Source organism: Rhinatrema bivittatum, chromosome 6 (assembly GCF_901001135.1).
Source record: "Rhinatrema bivittatum chromosome 6, aRhiBiv1.1, whole genome shotgun sequence".
Taxonomy (NCBI): domain Eukaryota; kingdom Metazoa; phylum Chordata; class Amphibia; order Gymnophiona; family Rhinatrematidae; genus Rhinatrema; species Rhinatrema bivittatum.
This window is the reverse complement of record NC_042620.1, coordinates 142,337,602-142,361,264: the sequence shown is the minus strand read 5'-3', so window position 1 is coordinate 142,361,264 and position 23,663 is coordinate 142,337,602. Positions and strand designations below refer to the sequence as shown.

General features: G+C 46.9%; 1 protein-coding gene across 9 annotated transcripts in view; it reads right to left on the bottom strand.

Annotated features, from left to right (window-relative positions):
- The window catches only part of PMS1 (PMS1 homolog 1, mismatch repair system component), a 302,687-nt gene that overhangs the window by 120,131 nt on the left and 158,893 nt on the right, over positions 1-23,663 (bottom strand). The window contains exon 10 of one of the 9 annotated variants that reach the window (XM_029606013.1): positions 6,044-7,394. The exons of the other annotated variants lie outside the window; for them this stretch is intronic. Within the exon in view, the coding sequence (XP_029461873.1) occupies positions 7,367-7,394 (28 nt within the window). The 3' untranslated portion in view covers positions 6,044-7,366. Of the gene's footprint in view, positions 1-6,043; positions 7,395-23,663 lie in introns of those variants that run through there. 9 annotated transcript variants of the gene reach the window in all.

Genomic DNA, 23,663 nt, shown 5'->3' with positions numbered 1-23,663 from the left:
GGAGGGAGGACACTAAAGAAATCTACTGCGACAGTATTTAACTTTCAAAAGGGTGTCTATGATAAAATGAGGAAAATGGTTAGGGAAAAACTGAAAGAGCAATTGCAAAGGTTAAGAGTTTACATCAGGCATGGACCTTGTTCAAAAATATCATCTTGGAAACCCAGGCCAGATGTACTCCATACATTAGAAAAGAGGAAGAAAGGCTAAAAATAACTACCGGCATGGTTAAAAGGTGAGGTGAGAGTGGTTATAATAGCTAAAAGAACATTTTTCAAGAAATGGAAAAGGGATCTGAATGAAGAAAAAGAGCAGTTGCTTACCTGTAACAGGTGTTCTCCTAGTACAGCAGGATGTTAGTCCTCATATGTAGGTGACATCATCCGATGGAGCCCGGCACAGAAAACTTTTGTCAAAGTTTCTAGAAGCTTTGACCAGCGTACTGAGCATGCCCAGCATGCTTCTATCCACGCGTCCACGCAAGGTCCCCCCCTTCAGTCTCATAGATGAAAAAATACGAGCGAAAAAAACCAACAAACCGAAAGGAGAACCCAATTCCATGGGGAGGCGGGCGGGATTCCTGAGGACTAACATCCTGCTGCAACTGCGCTTTTTCCTAGGACAAGCAGGACGGTAGTCCTCACATGTGGGTGAGTACCAAGCTCCAGACTGTCCCTGGCCACCCTAGGGGGACCACAGTGACCAACCAAGGTGCCAACGGGCACAACAACAACTGCGGTGCCATGGGAAGGAAGGAAAAAGCTGGGTTCAGGACTGAAACAGGTTGCAGAAGACGGATTGACCAAAGGCACTGTCCTGACACCCGTCCTTGTCCAAACAATAATGAGCTGCAAACGTGCAAAGAGAACTCCAGGTTGCAGCCTGACAAATCTCTGCTATGGGGACTATTTGCAAATGAGCTACCGATGCCACCATGGCCAACAGAGAGTGAGCCTTTACTCTGCGGCTAGTGGGAGGCCTGCCTTGCTGATAGCAAAAGGCAATGCAATCCACCAACCAGCTCGACAGGGTCTGCTTACCCACTGCCCTTCCCAGTCTGTTGGAATCAAAAGACACGAAGAGCTGGGTGGACTGTCTGTGGCTGGCTGTACGATCCAGAAAGAAAGCCAAGGCCCTTTTGCAATCCAAGGTATGAAGGGCTCGTTCCCCCGAGTGGGAAAGAATCCTGGAGAAGAAGGTGGGTAACACGATGGACTGATTAAGGTGGAAATCTGGTACCACCTTGGGCAGGAACTTCGGATGCATACGCAACACCACACGATTATGGAAGAACTGTGTGTATGGTGGGTAGGCCACCAGAGCTTGAAGCTCACTGACCCTACGAGCTGAAGTAATCGCCACCAGGAACAAAACTTTCCGGGTGAGGAACTTCAGGTCGCAAGACCGCAGCGGTTCAAAAGGAGATCATATGAGCCATACCAGGACAACGTTGAGGTCTCAGGCTGTGACAGGGGGCCGAAGAGGGGGTTTCAGCTGGAGGAGGCCCCGCATGAACCGGCCTACCAAAGCTTGCGCGGAAACCGGCGTGCCAGCAACACCTCAATGGTACGCACTGACAGCACTCAGGTGGACCCTGTCCAAGCTGGTTTGAAGCCCAGACTCAGAGAGGTGCCACAGATAGTCCAACAACTGAGGGAGGGGGCAGAAGAAGGGATCCAAGCCATGCTCCGCACACCAGATGGAAAATCTTTTCCACTTCAAGCTGTCGGACTTTCTGGGGAGGGTTTTCGGGACACCACCAGTACCTAGGAGCCGCAATCTGAGTGTACCAGAGGCTGAAGGACTAGGCGCTCAATATCCAAGCCATCAGGGCCAACGCCCGGAGGTTCAGATAGTGCAGGGTGCCCTGATTCTGAGAGATTAGATCAGGTGCCATCCCCAGCCAGACAGAGGCCCTCACCGACAAGTCCTGCAGAAGCGGGAACCAGACTTGACGTGGCCAGAAGGGCGCCACCAGGATCATGGTCCCGCCGTCCCGTTGAAGCTTCAGCAACATCCTCAACAGGAGTGGCAGAGGGGGAGTACGCATATAGGAAGCCTCTCCCCCAGTGGAGGGAGAAAGCATCACAGGCTGGATGTCCGTCCCCCAACAACAGGGAGCAGAACTTGCTCACCTTGTAGTTGTGAGGGGAGGCGAAGAGGTCCACATCCGGTGTTCCCCAGCAGCGAATCAGCTCGGCTGCCAACCCTAGGTGGAGGGACCACTCGTGAGGCTGAAAGGAGCAGCTTAAGCGATCCGCCAGGACATTCAGACGACCCGGCAGGTATGTGGCACACAGACACATCTCCTGTGAGAGGGCCCAAGTCCACACTTGTGCTGCCTCCAGGGACAGCAGGAATGAGCCCATGCCTCCCCTGCTTGTTAATATACCACATCACAACTTGGTTGTCCATCCGAATCAGTACTTCCTTGGACGACAACTGAATGCCCTCAAGGTATACTAGATTGCCTGAAGCTCCAGGAAGTTTATCTGACTGCGAGCTCTGGAGGCAGTCCAGAGACCTTGCGTGTGGATACCATTCCCATGGACTCCCCAGCCCTGAGGGGAAACATCAATGATGAGAATCGCCTGGGGTGGAGAAGTTTGGAAGGGAAGTCCTTTTTCCAGATTATAAAGATCTTCCCACCAGGATAGAGACACTCACAGAGGGTCCGTGATTGTGACAGGAGCCTTGAGATCCTGGGAAGCCTGTCGCCACTGGGACCACAAGGTCCACTGGGCCCTCCTCATGCAGAGATGAGCCAGAGGAGTCACATGGACAGAGGCTGCCATGTGGCCCAGCAGGCAGAGCAGAAGGTGGGCTGGTACCTTCTGGCTGTTCTGGATAAGGGTAGCCAGTGAGGCAAGGGCAATTGCTCAGTCCCAGGGAAAAAAAGCTTTTGCCTGTGCCGTGTCCAGTCTGGCGCCTATGAAGTCCAGCTGAGGAGATAAGCAGAGATGAGACTTGGGGAAGCTGATAAACCCCAATGCCCTGCAGTGTCTGCACCATAAGGACCAGAGCATGCAAGACTCCTGAGCAACCGGTCGTGCAGGTAGGGGAACACATGCACCGAGCGACACCTGAGGTAGGCGGTCACCACCACTAAGCATTTGGTAAAAATGTGGGGGACCGATGCCAGCCCGAAGGGCAGCACTTTGTACTGGTAATGTGCTTTCCCCACCATGAAGCGGAGGTATTTCCGGTGGCTGGAGAAGATACTAATGTGCGCATAAGCCTCCTTGAGATCGAGAGAGCAAAGCCAGTCTCCTCTTCTGAAGAGCGGGAGCAGCATGCCCAGAGAGACCATCTTGAACTTTTCTCTTATGAGAAATGTGTTCATTGCCCGGAAGTCAAGAATGGGGTGCAAGCCCCCATTCTTTTTTGGAATGAGGAAATATCTCAAATAGAATCTGCAGCCCCACTGAAGGTGAGGGACCAGTTCTACCATGCCCGCCACAAGGAGGGCAGCGAGTTCTAACTGAAGTATGACCTGGTGGGCTGACGAACCCTACATGGACATGGGAGTCTCTGGGAGCCGACTGAAGTTTAGATGGGTCCTCATTATCATCCGTCAGGGGTACCATCAGTCATATGTGATCTCTTCCCAGCGATGGGCGAAGCTCAAGAACCTGCCTCCGACCGGGGAATCCATCAGGGGTATGGTCAACTGACTTCTGCTCCCTCGCTGCCGGTCAAAAGCCCTTGGCCAGGGCTTGCTGGGGTGCTGGCTGGGGTCTAGGCACTCGCTGCTGGCGAGGGAGGCCCCTGGAGCTGGTGCAAGGCGTGCGAGCCCTGGAGGCTGGAGGATAATATTTCCTCTGCCTGTAAAAGGGCTTCTGGGATCCTAGCCTAGAGGACTTACTTTCCGAGAACAAGGTGTCAGAAGTGCTACCGAAAAGCTGTTGAAGGGTGTCATGATGGTCCTGGACTTTATCCCCGAAGAGGTTTTCACCTGTGCAGGGGAGATCGGCTAGCCTGTCTTGGACCTCCGGCTGGAGGTCAGAGGCTTTGAGTCATGCCATTCTCCTAGCACAGATGCCAACTGCAGCTATGTGGGCCACAGTCTCGAATAATCATAGGTGGAACGCACTTTGTACTTCCCAGCCTCAAGACCCAGCAGGACAATGGCCGAGAGGGCCTTCTGCTGTTGTTGAGGTAGGCCCTCTGCGAAGTCCTGGACCCATTTCCAGAGATTGCAGTTGTATTGGGTCATATAGAGCTGGTAGGCAGCAATGCGGGCCACCAATCGATGGTTCCCCTGGCATTGAGAGGACAGAAAGGTCGTGGGAAGCTGGAAGGACCCGGCAAGGACTTGGAGAACTGTGGACTAGGAAACATGGTACAGGCCGTATCTTCCTCCTCCTTGGACCCGAGAATCGAGATTGCTCCGGTGGTGGGCATCAGTGGCTGCTGGGGAACAGAGGGTCCCCTCGGGCACTGGCTGTGTCGGAAGAGTGCCCAGGATGATGTCCAGATGCTCCAGCAAGAGTGCTAACATCGATGGCAGAGGCTCGGGCACCAGTATGGGGGCTGGTGGCACCAGCAGCTCAACATTCTGGAGAGGCTTAAGCACTGCGGACTACACCCTCCAGTCCAACTCCTCCTGAAAGTCCGGAGTGGCCAGGACTGAGGGAGAGGGGCAAGAGTCACAGGCTCTTCCTCGGGTCTCCGACATGGTGTCCAGCACTGGTATCAGTGGAGAACACCTAGGATTACCGGAGACATCGTAAAATGGGGCATCTGATGGCCATTGTCACTTCGGTGGAGGCCCGGCAGTTGCTGATGCCGCTCTGGAACTGGAGCCATGTGATGACGGCAACTGGTAGCGATGCTTTCAGGATCTCTCTCGATGCTCGGCCTGGTCTTTCCCTGGCACTGAGGAAGTGGAAGATCCAATGTTCGGGACAGCAGGGAAATCAATGATCTGTCACCGTCCCTGTGATCCTTGGAGGTACTGGCTAGAGGAACAGCCAGGGGAAGCATGTCAAGGGGCTTCCCACGACCTCTTGGTGATGAATCCCATGCAGGTGTAGGAGGAGTAGATTTTGGGGCCCCGAAACGTTTCTCCGTTTATCGAAGCTCACCCGATGCACTTTGGGGGTCAACTGATCACACAGATAGCACACCCCCAGGCAGAGGATGCAAACCTCATGCAGATCCGTGATGGACATGGTGATGGGCACCGATGAAAACCGGTCAACTCCATGAAAAAACACCCAACGTGCAGTCGATAACCAGTAGTCACTGTACGGCAAAAAGTCTGGAATCGATCGCAAAGCTGGAAGAAAGGTAGAAAAACAACCCACCACATCGAGGTGGCACCAACCACAAAGGGGGAGCAGATGAGGAATTTGGGAAAATAATTAAAAAAATATCGAGAAAGAACAAGAAAATCGAGAACTCCGCGGAAAAGAAGAGACTGAAGGGGGACCTCGCGTGGACAGCAGCATGCTGAGCATGCTCAGTGTGCTGGTCAAATCTTCTAGAAACTTTGACAAAAGTTTTCCATGCCGGGCTCCATCGGATGATGTCACCCACATGTGTGGACTACCATCCTGCTTGTCCTAGGAGAACAGGAAATGACATAAGCACTGGCAAGTTAGATACAAAGCATTGAATTTGAAACTAAGCTTTCTGTGGAAGTCAAAATTCATAATAAAAACTTTTTCAAGTACATTCAAAATAAAAATCCTGCGAGGGAGTCAGTTGGACCATTAGATGATCCAGGGGTGGAAAGGGCCATAGCAGAAAGACTAAATGAACTATTTGCTTTGGTCTTCACTAAAGAAGATGTAAGAGAAATACCCATTCCAGAAAAAATATTGAAAGATGACGATTCAGAGGAAATGAAACAAATCTCAGTTTACCTGGAAGATATAATAGGGCAAATTGACAAAGATAAAGAGTAGCAAAGTCACCTCGACGAGATGGTTTACATGTCAGAGTGCTAAAAGAATTGAAACATGAAATTGCAGACCTGCTATTGGTAATTTGTGAACTAGCATTTTTTTTTATTTAATGTTTATTAAATTTTATATATTAATACATCAAGTAGATTCACACTTGAATATAGTGTACAGAGATGAATGATTAATTTCATTAATTACAACATAATCTTCAATACAATTTTACAAAAACACAATAATTAAATTCCTTCATTCATTCCTATCTATCAAGCCCTCAAATGAGATCCTTTACACTTCTCTAAGCAAATTTATACTGAATATAAACTAAATCAAGCAATTTAGACTATAGGATATCATTACTATTGGGCGATCCGAACTCCTTTCACGAGCACTTTATGTTGTCTCTGGGGATGAACTCATCAGTGGCTTTCCTTTCTCAACTAAAAAGGTTGTTAACTGATTTGGTTGTAGAAATATATATGTCTTTCCTTCAGATTTTATTAAACACTTACAAGGATATTTCAAAATAAAAAACATACCCAGTTGTACTGCCTGAGACTTTAGTAAGAGAAATTGTTTTCTGCGTTTCTGAGTCTGACGAGAAAGATCAGGAAATATTTGGACTTTACAGCCTAGAAACTCTTTTGTCCTATTCTGGAAATATTTTCTAAAAATCCATTCCTTGTCAGACTCTAACATAAAGGTTACAAGAAGTGTAGCTGGTTTCACTAGCTCAGACTCTGTTCTTTCCAACATCTCTGAAATATTTACAATCTTATCTTCATGAGCCAATTTTAATTCTTGCATAGGAATATTTTCTCCCAGTGCAGTTTCAGAGGTTTTCTTCAAAGGAGGAAGGAAATATATTTTAGATAAAATAGGTAATGTGGCTTCTGGAATACCCAATACCTCCATTAAGTATCTCCTCCAAAGCTGCATTGGGGTTGAAATTGTTGATTTTGGAAAATTTATACAACAGATGTTCTTACATTTAGAGACATTTTCTAAATTTTCTTTATAATGTATATTTTTATTTTTTTTTATCACACATTGTATATCATTAACTTTCCTTATTTCATTCTTAACAAGGTTAACATCGCTATTAAGCTGTAAATTATTTTTCTCTGTTTTCAATACCCTTCTTTCTACCTCCTTCATTTTTCCAAATAATATTGACATTTATGTCCCGATGTTTTTATTTAGGGCATTAATAGCTTCCCATATTAATTCCTTAGTAAAGTTCTGGGGTCTTACCAGATCTTGAAATTGTATCAAGGAAAGCCCAGTTGTTTCCCCCCCAAGAGGCTTCATTAGTCGCTCCATCTGAGTTTTTCACCACCTCCACGTTGGTAAACTGTTCCGTCTGTTCTTCCAGGAGGGTTATTTGCCTCAAAGATGGTTCAATCCGATCCTCCACTCTGGGTGATCCGGTTGAACCCCACTCCACCTGGAGCCTGTCAGCTGGGTTTGGTGGTGTTGTTCTCCCTTTAGAGGAGAGAGTTGACAAAAAAGGCTCAGGAATGATGGAGGGCTCTTCTTCTCCCCTCCTACCGTTCAGCGAGCTCTCTGCCTCCATTCTTATCCTACGGAGAATGTGTGCGTCCATGGGTCCCAATGTAGGTTTGGCCACTGAAGCGTCTGAGACTTGGCGCTCCTTGGCCTTCCTTTTCCGGGAGGAATGAGGCATATGGAAATTTTTAAACCAAATGGACTGCACACAACCTCCACGTAATATGTTTAGAGGATCTCATATAGGTGGAGAATGGAGAGTTAATTATTTATTATTCTATAGTAAAAAGAAAACCAGCTCAGACACTGTGAAGACCCGGCAAAGCCCGGCTAAGCCCAGCTTAACTGCGTGCCCCTTGAGCAGTGCGCCGGCTCTGCTGAATGCCGCTACTAACCCTGTTAAGTAATTGACTTCCAGGTCCGCCTCCGTCCCCGCCTCTCAAAGCAGCGTCTGTTCTCAGCTGGAGTAGAAAAGATAATTATCGGGGTAGGACGCTTCTCCTCTCCCGGGTAAGTTCACAGTTCAAAGAAAAACTTGCTCCCGCTTCTCTCCACCTCCGTGAACTAGCATTAAAATCATCTTTGGTATTTGAAAACTAGAGAGTTGCCAATGTAATGCTAATTTTTAAAAAAGGATCCAGGGTGATCCAGGAAATTACAGATCAGTGAGTCTGACAGCTGTTGTCAGGCAAAATGGTAGAAACTATCATAAAGAACAAAATTACTGAACATATAGATAGATATAATTAATGGGACAAAGCCAACATGGATTTAGCTAAGGAAAATCTTGCCTCACAAATCTGCTAATTTTTTTGAGGACATAAACAAACATGTGGATAAAGGTGAGCCAGCTGATATATAAAGTATATCTGGATTTCCAGAAAGCATTTGACAAAGTCTCTCCTCATTAGAGACTTCTTAGGAAATTAAAAAGTCATGGGATGGGGGAAGTGTACTAGTGTGGCTTGGGAACTGATTAAAAGATAGAAAAACAGAATAGGACTAAATGGTAAATTTTCCCAATGGAGAAAGGTGAATAGTGGAGTGCCCCAGGGATCTTTTCCGAGAAATTGCTTTTTAACATATTTATAAACAATCTGTCAATGAGAACGAGTGAGGAGATCAAATTTGCTAGTGATACAAAATTATTCAAAGTTGTTAACTGTTGTGCTGGAGGTGCACCCTTGGCCTGGTACAGGATTGGTACGGCCCTCTGGTCAGACCCACAAAGTGCCTGCCACCAGGAGGCGGAGCACAGGAGGAGACAGAGGCTAGCTGGAGCTTCGCCAATAGCAACCCGGGGATTCCGCAGGTTGAGCCCTTGGGTACCCAGACCGTCTGGTCTTAGATGGGGCTTGCAGGGTCTCCTAGAGAGGAAGCGCAGGGGAGTACGCACCACGAACAAAGGTGCATGGTCAATGTACCCTTTCTAATAATTCCCAACATTCTGTTTGCTTTTTTGACTGCCGCAGCACACTGTACCGACGATTTCAATGTGTTATCCACTATGATACCTAGATCTTTTTCTTGGGTTGTAGCACCTAATATGGAACCCAACATTGTGTAATTATAGCATGGGTTATTTTTCCCTATATGCATCACCTTGCACTTATCCACATTAAATTTCATCTGCCATTTCGATGCCCAATTTTCCAGTCTCACAAGGTCTTCCTGCAATTTATCACAATCTGCTTGTGATTTAACTACTCTGAACAATTTTGTGTCATCTGCAAATTTGATTATCTCACTCGTCGTATTTCTTTCCAGATCATTTATAAATATATTGAAAAGTAAGGGTCCCAATACAGATCCCTGAGGCACTCCACTGTCCACTCCCTTCCACTGAGAAAATTGCCCATTTAATCCTACTCTCTGTTTCCTGTCTTTTAGCCAGTTTGCAATCCACGAAAGGACATCGCCACCTATCCCATGACTTTTTACTTTTCCTAGAAGCCTCTCATGAGGAACTTTGTCAAATGCCTTCTGAAAATCCAAGTATACTACATCTACCGGTTTACCTTTATCCACATGTTTATTAACTCCTTCAAAAAAGTGAAGCAGATTTGTGAGGCAAGACTTACTCTGGGTAAAAGCCATGCTGACTTTGTTCCATTAAACCATGTCTTTCTATATGTTCTGTGATTTTGATGTTTAGAACACTTTCCACTATTTTTCCAGCACTGAAGTCAGGCTAACCGGTCTGTAGTTTCCCGGATCGCCCCTGGAGCCCTTTTTAAATATTGGGGTTACATTTGCTATCCTCCAGTCTTCAGGTACAATGGATGATTTTAATGATAAGTTACAAATTTTTACTAAAAGGTCTGAAATTTCATTTTTTAGTTCCTTCAGAACTCTGGGGTGTATACCATCCGGTCCAGGTGATTTACTACTCTTCAGTTTGTCAATCAGGCCTACCACATCTTCTAGGTTCACCGTGATTTGATTCAGTTCATCTGAATCATTACCCATGAAAACCTTCTCCATTACGGGTACCTCCCCAACATCCTCTTCAGTAAATACCGAAGCAAAGAAATCATTTAATCTTTCCGCGATGGCCTTATCTTCTTTAAGTGCCCCTTTAACCCCTCGATCATCTAACGGTCCAACTGACTCCCTCACAGGCTTTCTGCTTCGGATGTATTTAAAAAAGTTTTTACTGTGAGTTTTTGCCTCTACAGCCAACTTCTTTTCAAATTCTCTCTTAGCCTGTTTTATCAATGTCTTACATTTAACTTGCCAACATTTATGCATTATCCTATTTTCTTCTGTTGGATCCTTCTTCCAATTTTTGAATGAAGATCTTTTGGCTAAAATAGCTTCTTTCACCTCCCCTTTTAACCATGCCGGTAATCGTTTTGCCTTCTTTCCACCTTTCTTAATGTGTGGAATACATCTGGACTGTGCTTCTAGAATGGTATTTTTTAACAATGACCATGCCTCTTGGACATTTTTTACTTTTGTAGCTGCTCCTTTCAGTTTTTTTCTAACAATTTTTCTCATTTTATCAAAGTTTCCCTTTTGAAAGTTTAGCACGAGAGCCTTGGATTTGCACACTGTTCCTTTTCCAGTCATTAAATCAAATTTGATCATATTATGATCACTATTGCCAAGCGGCCCCACCACCGTTACCTCTCTCACCAAGTCCTGTGCTCCACTGAGAATTAGATCTAAAATTGCTCCCTCTCTCGTCGGTTCCTCAACCAATTGCTCCATAAAGCTATCATTTATTCCATCCAGGAACGTTATCTCTCTAGCGTGACCCGATGATACATTTACCCAGTCTATATTGGGGTAATTGAAGTCTCCCATTATTACTGCCCTACCAATTTGGTTAGCTTCCCTAATTTCTCTTAGCATTTCACTGTCCGTCTCACCATCTTGACCAGGTGGACGGTAGTATACCCCTATCACTATAGTCTTCCCCGACACACAAGGGATTTCTACCCATAAAGATTCAATTTTGTATTTAGTCTCATGCAGGATGTTTATCCTGTTGGACTCTATGCCATCCCGGACATAAAGTGCCACACCTCCTCCCGAGTGCTCCTTTCTGTCATTGCGATATAATTTGTACCCCGGTATAGCACTGTCCCATTGGTTATCCTCTTTCCACCATGTCTCTGAGATGCCAATTAAGTCTATGTCATCATTCACTGCTATAAATTCTAATTCTCCCATCTTACTTCTTAGACTTCTGGCATTAGCATACAAACATTTCAAAGTTTGTTTTTTGTTTGTATTTTCATTCTGCTTTTTAATTGATAGGGATAAGTTAGAATTTTTAAGCTCAGGTGAGTTTTTAGTTACAGGCACTTGGACTACTTTTCTTATTATTGGAACCTCACTGTTGGGTTGCCCTAGTTCTAATGCATCATTAGTATCCATTGAAGATACCTTTCTCCGAACCATGCGCTGCTGAGCGACTGTCGGCTTTCCCCTTTTTAAAGGTTAGCGCCAGCAGTCTGGTTCCACCCTGGTTAAGGTGGAGCCCATCCCTTCGGAAGAGACTCCCCCTTCCCCAAAAGGTTCCCCAGTTCCTAACAAAACTGAATCCCTCTTCCTTGCACCATCGTCTCATCCACGCATTGAGACTCCGGAGCTCTGCCTGCCTCTGGTGACCTGCGCATGGAACAGGGAGCATTTCAGAGAATGCTACCCTGGAGGTTCTGGATTTAAGCTTTCTACCTAAGAGCCTAAATTTGGCTTCCAGAACCTCCCTCCCACATTTTCCTATGTCGTTGGTGCCCACATGTACCACGACAGCCGGCTCCTCCCCAGCACTGTCTAAAATCCTATCTAGGTGACGCGTGAGGTCCGCCACCTTCGCACCAGGTAGGCATGTTACCAGGCGATCCTCACGCCCACCAGCCACCCAGCTATCTACATTCCTAATAATCGAATCACCAACTATGACGGCCGACCTAACCCTTCCCTCCTGGGCAGTAGGCCTTGGGGAGATATCCTCAGTGCGAAAGGACAATGCATCACCTGGAGAGCAGGTCCTTGCTACAGGATCCTTTCCTGCTACACCTGGTTGGTGCTCTCCCATCATGAGACCTTCTTCCTCCAAGGCAGCACCAGGGCTGCCAGTCTGAAGTTGGGACTTGACTACTATGTCCCTGAAGGTCTCATCTATATACCTCTCTGTCTGCCTCAGCTCCTCCAGGTCTGCCACTCTAGCCTCCAGAGATCGGACTCGTTCTCTGAGAGCCAGGAGCTCTTTGCATCGTATGCACATGTACAACTTCTCACCGGTGGGTAAAAATTCATACATGTGACACTCGATGCAAAAGACTGGGAAGCCCCCCTCTTGCTGCTGGACTGCTGCCTTCATCTCAATTTTGATCAGTTCCTAGTTAAGTTTTTAGGTTGCTATGGGAGTAGGAATGTGTCTAACTTCCTTTAAATGTATTAGTGAATTCACTATGTGTCTGGTAGTGGCCTACCGGGGTCTGATCGAATTCTCAATAAAGTTTTTGTTGATAGTTTTGGTTTTTTTTTGTGAAAGTGGCACCTGCCTATAAATTAAGGGATGAGCTAGGGGTGGGTAGGCGGGTTGGGAAATACAAACAGTCTAACTTCAGTTAGTCAGCCTGAGTGACTCACTGCTCCCTTGAGTAACAAATGTTGGTCCCTATTCAAACCCAATCACACTACCTCAACACCTTTCCAAGGTGAGTAACTGAGCTGAACTATTCAACTTTTTTACTTTGGTATACACTGCTCCTAGCTTATTTCTAGCTTCTGGCTACTTTTTGTGGGGGGGAGGGGGGGGGGGGTTTGTGGGGTTTTTTTTTTTTTCAATACAAGCACTCAGTTAGTATTAAATACAAACACTCAGCTATTTAAAAGTCTGCAGAACACTCAGTTCTGCAGACTTTTAAAAATAAACACACTACCTACTGCTACCTTATTGACTGACTAAAAATACAAACAGTCTAACTTGTTTATTCACTGCCTTTCTGACTATTAAAGGCACAAACACACAAACACACTAAATAATATTCCCAAATAGTTAACTTTGCCCTAATACTTTTCAAAAAGACAATGTCCCAAGCAAAAACTTACTGATTCCTTTCAGCCACCAGCAAGGTGATCCTCTCCTCCCAGTGTTCCCACTGGGAATTATTAGAAAGGGAATGGTGAATGAAACGGAAAATGTCATAATGCCTCTGTATCGCTCCATGGAGAGAACGCACCTTGAATACTGTGTACAATTCTGGTCGCCGCATCTCAAAAAAGATATAATTGCGATGGAGAAGGTACAGAGGAGGGCTACCAAAATGATAAGGGGAATGGAACAGCTCCCCTATGAGGAAAGACTAAAGAGGTTAGGACTTTTCAGCTTGGAGAAGAGACGACTGAGGGGGGATATGATAGAGGTGTTTAAAATCATGAGAGGTCTAGAACGGGTAGATGTGAATCGGTTATTTACTCTTTCGGATAGTAGAAAGACTAGGGGGCACTCCATGAAGTTAGCATGGGGCACATTTAAAACTAATCGGAGAAAGTTCTTTTTTACTCAACGCACAATTAAACTCTGGAATTTGTTGCCAGAGAATGTGGTTAGTGCAGTTAGTATAGCTGTGTTTAAAAAAGGATTGGATAAGTTCTTGGAGGAGAAGTCCATTACCTGCTATTAAGTTCACTTAGAGAATAGCCACTGCCATTAGCAATGGTAACATGGAATAGACTTAGTTTTTGGGTACTTGCCAGGTTCTTATGGCCTGGATTGGCCACTGTTGGAAACAGGATGCTGGGCTTGATGGACCCTTGGTCTGACCCAGTATGGCATTTTCTTATGTTCTTATGTTCTTAAGAATGCCCAGAGGTCACAGGAGGCCAGAATAGAGTGTCCGAGTGGATGGCGAGGATCAAGGCCAGAGTATCAGTCCAGAATGGTCAGCCGAAGCAGGGGTCAGTACCTGTAGTCAGTCCAGGAGTAGTCAGGTCAGGCAAAGGTCAAGTTCCAGGCAGCGGTCAAACGTGATCAGTAGACAAGCAGAGGTCGGTTCCAGGCAGCAGTCAGACGAGGTCAGGAGCAGGTAAAGGTCAGTACCGTGAGATCAGTCCAAAGGGTACCACCAGGAATGGAGAGACGAAAGAACAGGAGACACTGGAACAGGCAAACTAGAGACACCGGAGTGTATGACCCAATTGCCAAGGCAATGAGCTAGTGGCTGAGCCCTGCTATTTATACAGGGCTCAGGTGGCGTCAGAATCGTGCTCCGCCCGTGAGTTTCCCGCGCTTGGCCTTTAAAGTCAGGAGAGCTCCGTGAGCACGCGCTAGGGGGCGGGGCCGATGCCAAGGAGGACACCGAGCCCTGGCGCGAGAGGCGCTGCGAGGTGGAAGGCCCCAATGGGCCTGGGGACGCTCGTGGACGCCACAGACGAGCAGCGCTGGATTGAGAGAGGAGTTGGTAGATGGGCGCACCAGCGCGGCCGGGAAGCGCAACAGTTAACCACAAGAGGATTGTGAGAAATTGCAAGGCGGCCTTGCAAAATTGGAAGATTGGGCATACAAATGAAATTTAATGTGGACAAGTGCAAAGTGATGCAATTAGGGAAGAATAACCCAAATTACAGCTTCACAATGCAAAGTTCCATATTAGGAGTCACCATTCAGGAAAAGGATCTAGGCGGAATAGTTGATAGTATAGGGAAATCGTTTGCTCAGTGTACAGCAGCAGCCAAGAAAACAAATAGAAAGCAAGGAATTATTAGAAAAGGAATGGAGAATAAATCAGAGAATATCATAATGCCTCTGAATCACTCCATGGTGCAAACTCATCTTGAGTATTGTATGCAGTTCTGGTCACCAAATTTCAAAAAATGATGTAACCAGAATTAGAAAATGTACAGAGAAGGGCAACCAAATGATAAAGGGAATGGAATGATTCCCGTATGAGGAAAGGGTACAGACATTAAGACTCTTCAGCTTGGAGAAGAGATGGCTGAGAGGAGATAAAAGGTCTATAAAATAAGTGGGAGTGGAACCAGTAAACTTGAATCACTTGTTTATGCTTTCAAAAAGTACAAAGACTAGGGAAACACAATAAAGTTACCAAGTTGTACATTTAAAACTAATAAGAGAAAATATTTTTTTTACTCAATGCATAGTTAAGCCCTGGAATTTGTTGCCAGAATATATGGTGAAAGCTGTTAGTGTAACTGCGTTAAAAAAAAAAAAAAAAGTCTGGACAAGTTCCAAGAAAAATGGAGAAAATACTTACCTAATAATTTCTTTTTCCTTAGTGTAGACAGTTGGACTCAGGACCAATGGGTATAGTGCTCTTCTGCTAGCAGATGGGATACGGAGTCAGATTTCAAAGCTGACGTTACTCTAGATATACCCCTGCAGTAACCTTAGCTCTTCAGTATTCTCTTTGAAAAGCCATTGTGGATATATCTTTGCTTAAATAACTTGATTAAACTTGATTAAAACTTGAACTGGTTTAACTAATTTCCAAACTGGAGACTGCTAGTGCACTCAACCAATTAACGCCGACACCAGATAAACTGTGGGTGTCTTGAACTAGGGGTAGGCCACGGCTTACCTGTATTTGCTTAGTCTCAAGGTTTGCTATCCGAGGTTCTCCTTTTCTGGGGCAGCCGTAGGCAGGATGCTGAGTCCATCTGTCTACACTAAGGAAAACGAAATTATCAGGTAAGTAACTTCTCCATTTCCTAGTGTGTAGCCAGATGGATTCAGGACCAATGGGATGTACAAAAGCTACTCCCGGACAGGGCGGGAGGCTACCTGTGGCCCACTTAGTACTGCCCTTGTGAAGGCTGCGTCTTCTGGGGCTTGAACATCCAGGCTGTAGAACCTGGAGAAGGTGTGTATGGAGGACCACGTTGCCGCCCGATAGATCTCGGTGGGTGACAGTAGCTTGGTTTCTGCCCAAGAAACTGCCTGGGCCCTCGTAGGATGAGCCTTAACCTATAGTGGTAAGGGCTTCCCTGCCCCTATGTAGGCTGCCTTGATTACTTCCTTGATCCAGCGGGCTATGGTTGCTCGCAAAGCCGCTTCTCCTTGTTTCTTCCCGCTGTGAAGGACCAACAAGCAGTCTGTTTTGCGCACTGGTTCTGATCTTTCCAGGTACCATACTAGGAGTCTGCCGACATTTAGGTGGCGAAGGAGGCATGAGTCTTCCGAGTCCTTATGTTCATCCAGAGATGGTAGTGTGATGGTTTGGTTCAAGTGAAACTGGGAAACCACTTTCGGTAGAAAGGAGGGGACGGTGCGCAGCTGTATGGTTCCAGGTGTGAACCTAAGGAACGATTCCCGACAGGATAGTGCCTGTAGTTCGGAGATGCGACGAGCTGAACATATTGCCACCAGGAATACAGTCTTCAACGTTACAAGGCGTGGTGACAGACCGCGTGTTGGTCTGAAAGAATCCCCAGCTAGGAAGTCCAATACTAGATTGAGATTCCATAGAGGTACCAGCCACTTCAGGGGTGGTCGGAGTTGTTTAACACCTTTCAGGAAGTGGGTCAAATCCGGATGGGTTGACAGCCGGATACTGTCCACTTCAGCCCTGAAGCAGGACAGTGCGGCTACTTGGACCTTGAGGGAGTTGAGTGACAACCCCTTCTTCATACCATCCTGTAGGAATTCCAGAATCATGGGAATCTTGGCTGTCTGCGGGAGTCTCCCGCGGTCCTCACGCCAGGCTTCGAATGCTCTTCAGATCCGTATGTAAGATAGGGATGTGGAGAACTTGCGTGCTCAGAGCAGGGTGTCAATTACGGCCTTTGAGTAACTGCGCTTCTTGAGGCGAGTCCTCTCAAGGACCAGACTGTAAGAGAGAATCGAGTTGGATCTTCATGGGGAATCGTTCCCTGTATGGAGGTAGGCACAAAGAGTTCCCCGCAAGGAGTCTTTGCACATCTACGTACCATGGGCGTCTTGGCCAATCCGGAGACACTAGTAGAACTAATCCCCTTTGATGTTCTATCTTGCGGATGACCTTGCCCAGTAGTGGCCATGGGGGGAAGGCGACAGTAAGTCTTCCTCTGGCCAAGTTTGGACAAGAGCATCGATCCCTTGGGAGTGTGGCTCTCATCTGTGGCTGAAGAACCTGGGAACTTGGGCACTGAGATGGGTGGCCAGTAGGTCCATGGCTGGGAGACCCCAGCGATTTACTATCAGTTGGAAGGCTGTGGTCAACAGCATCCATTCTTCTGGGTCCAGGCTCTCTCTGCTGAGGAAATCTGCTGAGATGTTGTCTTTTTCTGTGATGTGGGAGGCAGAGATTCCTTGTAGGTTTATCTCCACCCATGCCATGCCTCGGAGTTTGTGGCTGAATTGCAGGCACACTAGTCTGACTGCTCAAGCTTCCAGGCAGTTTATGTTCCATTTCGCCTCTTCCTTGTTCCATTGTCCCTGGGCCGTCAGTTCCTAAAAGTGGGCTCCCCACCCTTGCAGGCTCGCGTCCGTGGTGAGCAAGGTCCAGTTCAGTGGGGATAGGCTTACTCCTCTGCTTAGGTGCCGAGGTCTTGAAGATAGTCCCATACCTTGGGACGTGCATTGGTCATCAATCATCATAATTGTTCCATCAGTTTCCTTCTCCTTGGGGGAGGGAGGAAGACTTTGTTCTGTTTGGTGTTGAAATGGGCCCCCAGGTACTCTAGGGATTGAGAGGGCTGCAGAATGCTCTTGCCTGTGTTCACGACCCAATTGAGTTCCTGCAGTAGGCTCTTGACTCTGCTGGTCACCTGTCGGCTCTGTTCCGAAGACTTTGCCCTGATCAGCCAGTCGTCTAGGTAAGGGTGTGCCAAGATCCCTTCCATCCTCAATGCTGCCACCACAACCACCATAATTTTGGTGAATGTTCTGGGGGCAGTCGCTAGGCCGAAAGGTAGCGTTCGGAACTGGTAATGGTGACCCAGTATTGCAAAGCATAGAAAACGCTGGTGATCTTGATGGACTGGGATGTGAAGGTAGGCTTTGGAGAGGTCCAGGGAGGTCAAACTCTCCTGGTTGTACTGCCATTATGTTTGAGCAAAGAGTCTCCATGCAGAAGTGTAGTATCCGCAGATGACGGTTTACGTTCTTGAGATCCAAGATGGGTTGGAATGATCCTTCCTTCTTGGGAACGATAAAATAGATGGAATAGCGCCCCGTATTTTTGTTGGGGCGTGGGAATCAGAGATATTGCCTGCAGACTAAGTAGTCTTGTTAGGGTGGCATCCACTGCCAGTCTCTTGGTGTGGGAGTGGCAGAGTAACATCATAAATTTGTCTCGAGGGATGCTGCGGAACTCCAGAGAGTAACCTTCTCGAATGATGTTTAGTACCCATTTGTCTGACGAGATCCTGACCTATATTTGGTAGAAGAGAGCAAGTCGACCCCCTATTTCCTCTTCCTGTGGATGGGTTGACCCATTCTCATTGTAGAGCACAGCTGGAGCCTGCCCCCGGGCCTGCTCCTCTCTTCATTTGTCGGTTCCAAAAGGGCTGAGACCTTCCGGAGGGACGAGGTGCCTGGAACTGCGAGTTCCTGTAGGGTCTAAAGCATTGTGAGCCTCTGCCCTTGGTTCTTCTGGGAGAGGGACAATAAGATCTTTTATTCCTATCTTCCGATAGCCGAGGCACTGGGGATTTGCCCCACTTGCTGGCTAACTTTTCCAATTCGCTTCCGAACAAGGGAGATCCTTTAAAGGACATCCTTGTGAGATTCGCTTTAAATGTTGCGTCAGCAGACCAATTCCGTAGCCATAGTTGTCTTCTGGCTGCCACTATCGAGGCTATGTCCCTGGCTGAGGTACGCACCAGGTCTGAGCTTGCGTCCGTCAGGAATGCTGCTGCAGGTTCCATCATCTCACCGGTATAGGTTCCAGAGTTATTTGCCTCTCTCAAGAGGAGTAAGCAGGAACGTGCCACTAGCGTGCAGCAGGAGGCAATCTGCAGTGTCATTGCTGTTGCATCGAAGGCCTGCTTAAGGATGGATTCCATTTGTCTATTCTTAGTATCCTTCAATGCAGCCCCTCCCTCAATGGGAATTGTTGTTCGCTTAGAGATGGCACAGACCATGGCGTCAACTTTCAGGAAACGCAGGCATTCCTTGATCGCTGGTTCTAGAAGGTATAGGGCCACAAGGCCCGACCTCCTGGCCTCCGGGGCATCCCATTCCAGGTCGATGAGTTCCTGGATGGCTTCCATCACTGGGAAGTAGCATGAGGCTTCACGAAGGGACACCAGGATGGGATTCTTCTTTGGTTCCACCATCGGGTCCCGTTCCTGGAATACCCAGAGTCTGGGAAACAAGGGCTGGTAGTTCATAAGAACATAAGAAATTGCCATGCTGGGTCAGACCACGGGTCCATCAAGCCCAGCATCCTGTTTCCAACAGAGGCCAAAACCAGGCCCCAAAAACCTGGCAATTACCCAAACACTAAGAAGAACCCATGCTACTGATGCAATTAATAGCAGTGGCTATTCCCTAAGTATAATTGATTAATAGCCATTAATGGACTTCTCCTCCAAGAACTTATCCAAACCTTTTTTGAACCCAGCTACACTAACTGCACTAGCCACCTCCTCTGGCAACAAATTCCAGAGCTTTATTGTGCGTTGAGTGAAAAAGAATTTTCTCCGATTAGTCTTAAATGTGTTACTTGCTAACTTCATGGAATGCCCCCTAGTCCTTCTATTATTCAAAAGTGTAAATAACCGAGTCACATCTACTCGTTCAAGACCTCTCATGATCTTAAAGACCTCTATCATATCCCCCCTCAGCCATCTCTTCTCCAAGCTGAACAGCCCTAACTTCTTCAGCCTTTCCTCATAGGGGAGCTGTTCCATCCCCTTTATCATTTTGGTTGCCCTTCTCTGTACCTTCTCCATCGCAACTATATCTTTTTTGAGATGCGGCCTGGTACGGTTCCTGGTACGGTTCCAGGCCTGGAGAAATTTCTCCTTCTTCCTGGAGTCGCCAACATCATCTGAGGTGTCTGGGTCCCTGTCAGGGAAATTCTTGGTTAGGCGAGGCATGTCCTGAGGCATCCGAGCAGGGCCGGGAGGGCTCTTGTGCTTCCGGTAGGGGTTGAGCCTGGGGCACAGCCAGGGCTGATTGCACCTGAACGAAGGCGTGTAACCCTTGGAAAAATTCTAACCAGGAGAAGGTCCCTAGGTCCATGTTAACCCCAGGGGGAGTTGGTGTAGGTGCCCCTGAGGGGCCCTCTTGTGGAGAGGCAATCTCAGAGATGCATAGATCCGGGGAACTATCATCTGTAGTAGCTCGAGACCCATCCCCAGACAGTGAGGGACCAGGCTTTGGTTCCCTCTGGGTTTCCTCGCAATGCTGGCACAGGCAGGACTCCAGTTCAGGCTGCGCGACTCTTATGTGTCAGGCTGTGCACAGAGAATTCCTTCTGGCCTTCTTGGGTGCCAGTGCCATTGCTTCTAGCTTCAATGCGCACGTGTAATTGTAAACGCGGCTGTGCGCGTAGATATGCGCTCGGGGTGCGCACCGTTATGCATGCGGTGTGTGCTCGGTTGTGCGCACGGTATACGCTTGGTTGTGCACGCAGCTGTGTGTGCGTCTGTACTGGACGCACACAAGTTAGGCGCATTGGCCGCCCAGCCTACCCCGAGCGTACCGCCGGTTGAGAAGGGAAGATGGCGCCGACGCCACCTGTGCATAAGATGGTGCCCCCGTGGGCTGCTCAACCCGATCGGTGCTCCCTTTTAACTCACTGGAAAGGAAATCGAATCGGTACAGCAATCCAAGCCTTGAGACCTGAATTTAAAGTTTTCTGCTTACAGATCGAGTGCCAGGACAGTCTCCAGCTGCGGGGGGAGAGGGCTTTACCTTCACCGCCTTGCTTGGTTGTGCACCCACTGCCTTTCAGCCACTCTGGGGCTAAGTCCACGCCGGGAACTGGCTACCAGACCAAGGTACACCTCTGAGGGATATCGGAAATCACCTCAGGAATTCTCAACTGGGGGAGAGACCCTTAAGGTTTCACTGCAGGAGAGCGGGGCTCGATCTTCTTTAAGGTAAATTTTCTTTTTTTATTTCTTCTTTGCTGTAATTCTTAACACTATTCTAGTGTGTGGGATAGTGTCTGCATCTGCTAGGAGACGGAGAGATACTGAAGAGCTAAGGTTATTGCAGGGGTATATCTAGAGTGACATCAGCTTTGAAATCTGACTCCGTCTCCCATCTGCTAGCAGAAGAGCACTATACCTATTGGTCCTGAGTCCATCTGGCTACACGCTAGGAAAAATTCCATAAACAGTTAAGGAGGAATTGCAGAAATCCACTACTTATCCCTGGGGTAAATAGCATGGAATCTTATCTACTCTTTGGGATTTTGCCAGGTACTTGTGACCTGGATTGGCCACTATTGGAAACAGGATACTGGACTTGACGAACCTTTGATCTGACTCAGTATGGCAAATCTTATGTTCTTCTGTTCATAAAGTAAGTTTAGGTTTCCTCACTTTTTGTCATCATATTTGGGACTCTGTTTCACCTGGATATTCTCCACAGATGCCTGGAACCAGGAGGAGATTATATATTCATATCCCTATATGACATCTACTTCGTGGGCTAATATGAATTGCTTTGTAGTTCATTCCAAAACCTGTCAATTCCTTGCAAATTGCTACAGCTCGAAACAGGTCGAAAGCTGCAACATGAAGAAAACTGAGAAATTTGGCTCATCAACAAAAAATTGATAGCGCTATAAGTTCTCAATAAGGAGTCTGAGCACTGGACTGATGCCGATAGATGGCTCCAACATATTGTTACATCAAAATTCAGTTTACATTTCCAGAGGCACTAACACCGCCTCCAATGCAGTGCAATCAACTGGCTCCAAAACACAGCATGATATTGTTCTGCGCTGATACGGCACAGCCAGAAGTGGCAGCACCAAGGTCCACAGGGATCATTGGCAAATTAGAGTGCAAGTGAGATTATCTGCGCCATAGCTCAGAGCAGTGTATCATTTTGATACTGGAGTACTCCGCGGTATAACTTCTTTGCATCATGGCATGGCTCAGTATACGCACCAAAGCTCCTCATGGCACAATTTGTCACTGGCATGGTGCAGTCGAGAGTATCGACACTCCTACATGCCGCAGTCAGCAGTTCCAGTGCTGAGACACGGCCCATCTGTCATGCCAGCGTTGTACTGCTGAGGTCTCCACAACTGAACATCTAAGTCGCAGGAGTGATTGCCTTACCATGCCTGGAGAGTTGCTCAATGGTACTGCAATTTTGGATGAATGCTGTGCTTCTAACAAAAAAAAAACAAAAACAAAAATAAAAACCCTTCCATTTGTGCAGTGATGGAGTTTGTTCATTATTGGAGGTACTCGAGCACCCCTTATAAACAGAGAACTAACACAGAGGAAAAATATCATCAGAGGGTGTTCAATCTTCTTACTATTTGTCACTGATAAGAGTTCTTTCTGTAGCTCCTTCCATGTTATCCAACTTTACTTCTCTTAAAGCTTAAAGGGCACAGGATGAAAGCCACATAATCACAAAAAACAGGGGTAAGGGGCCATACCCTAGAAAGGGCATGCCTGTGTATTACACACCAGTTTATATTACTATTCTGATCATCTGGACTTTCATCAGATTTAATCAACCCCCTGGAAGAAGAGTTCCTAATCCACTATTCAGCTGCACTTCAGTACATCTGATGACTATCCCTGACATAGGTAGTATGGACTCTATCAACCTCTGTGATCCTCCCAGGTACTTCTAACCTACTAGTGACATCTTGATGGACTGATGGACCTTTGTCCTGTCTCTTATGACTCTGTACCCTAGTCCTATCTCAGTTTATAACTTCATATTACTTATTCCATTCAGCTTTCAACAGAACCTGCTAGGCATACTTGCAATCTTTTAGCAGGATGATCTGCCATGCCATACAACATCTACCAAGAGCATCAGGAGATTATATTTAAAATATGATTTATCCCATGAACTATTCCCTACTTGCATGAATGTTCCATATGCCATCATACTCCACCTCAGGCATGGCAATTCTGTCCTGATCCAGAACAGGCATCAGCAACTCACCACTTCTCATGATTGCACGGAATGATTCTGGATGCCTTCTCTCCTGACTCCTTGAAAGCACTGTTTGGTGTCTTCACCACAACACAGTGCCACCTGTGTTTCACGGGCTGCTGGATTCACCTATCCATAACAATTGGGGGATGCGGCAGTAGACTACCACATCTTTGGTTCTTGTAGCCACCTATCTCATTCATCGCAGTGAAAGCTCTCAGCCAGCAGCCACATATCCGGGTTCCTTTCAGAATCCTGCAATCATGGTCCCTAAATCTGACCACTAGGTATTGCTATTGCACAATGACTGGGACTCCCTTCATCCAGAGGCTGTGAATGCTGCCTTTGCAGCATCACAATGCTCAGCCAGCCCAAGCTCTGGAAGACCTAACCTGGGAATCAAATTAAGGTTTATGTCCAAGTCCTGCACTGCTAATGAGTCACTGGACTAGACCCACAATAGCAGCAGTCTAAGTTGTCAAAAGCAGTTTTATTTTAACCTGGGGCAAATTATTTGAAAATATGACTAAAAGTTAATGCAGCAAACAATAAGATGCTTTACAAGAAGCATTAGGCTATGAAACACCTTTTACCATTTATGGTGCATCTAAAGGAACATTTTCATGCCATCCAAATCATTTTCTTTCAAATGGAACTCAGTGTACACGATTAATACTTTACTGGAGATAATGCAGTCAGTT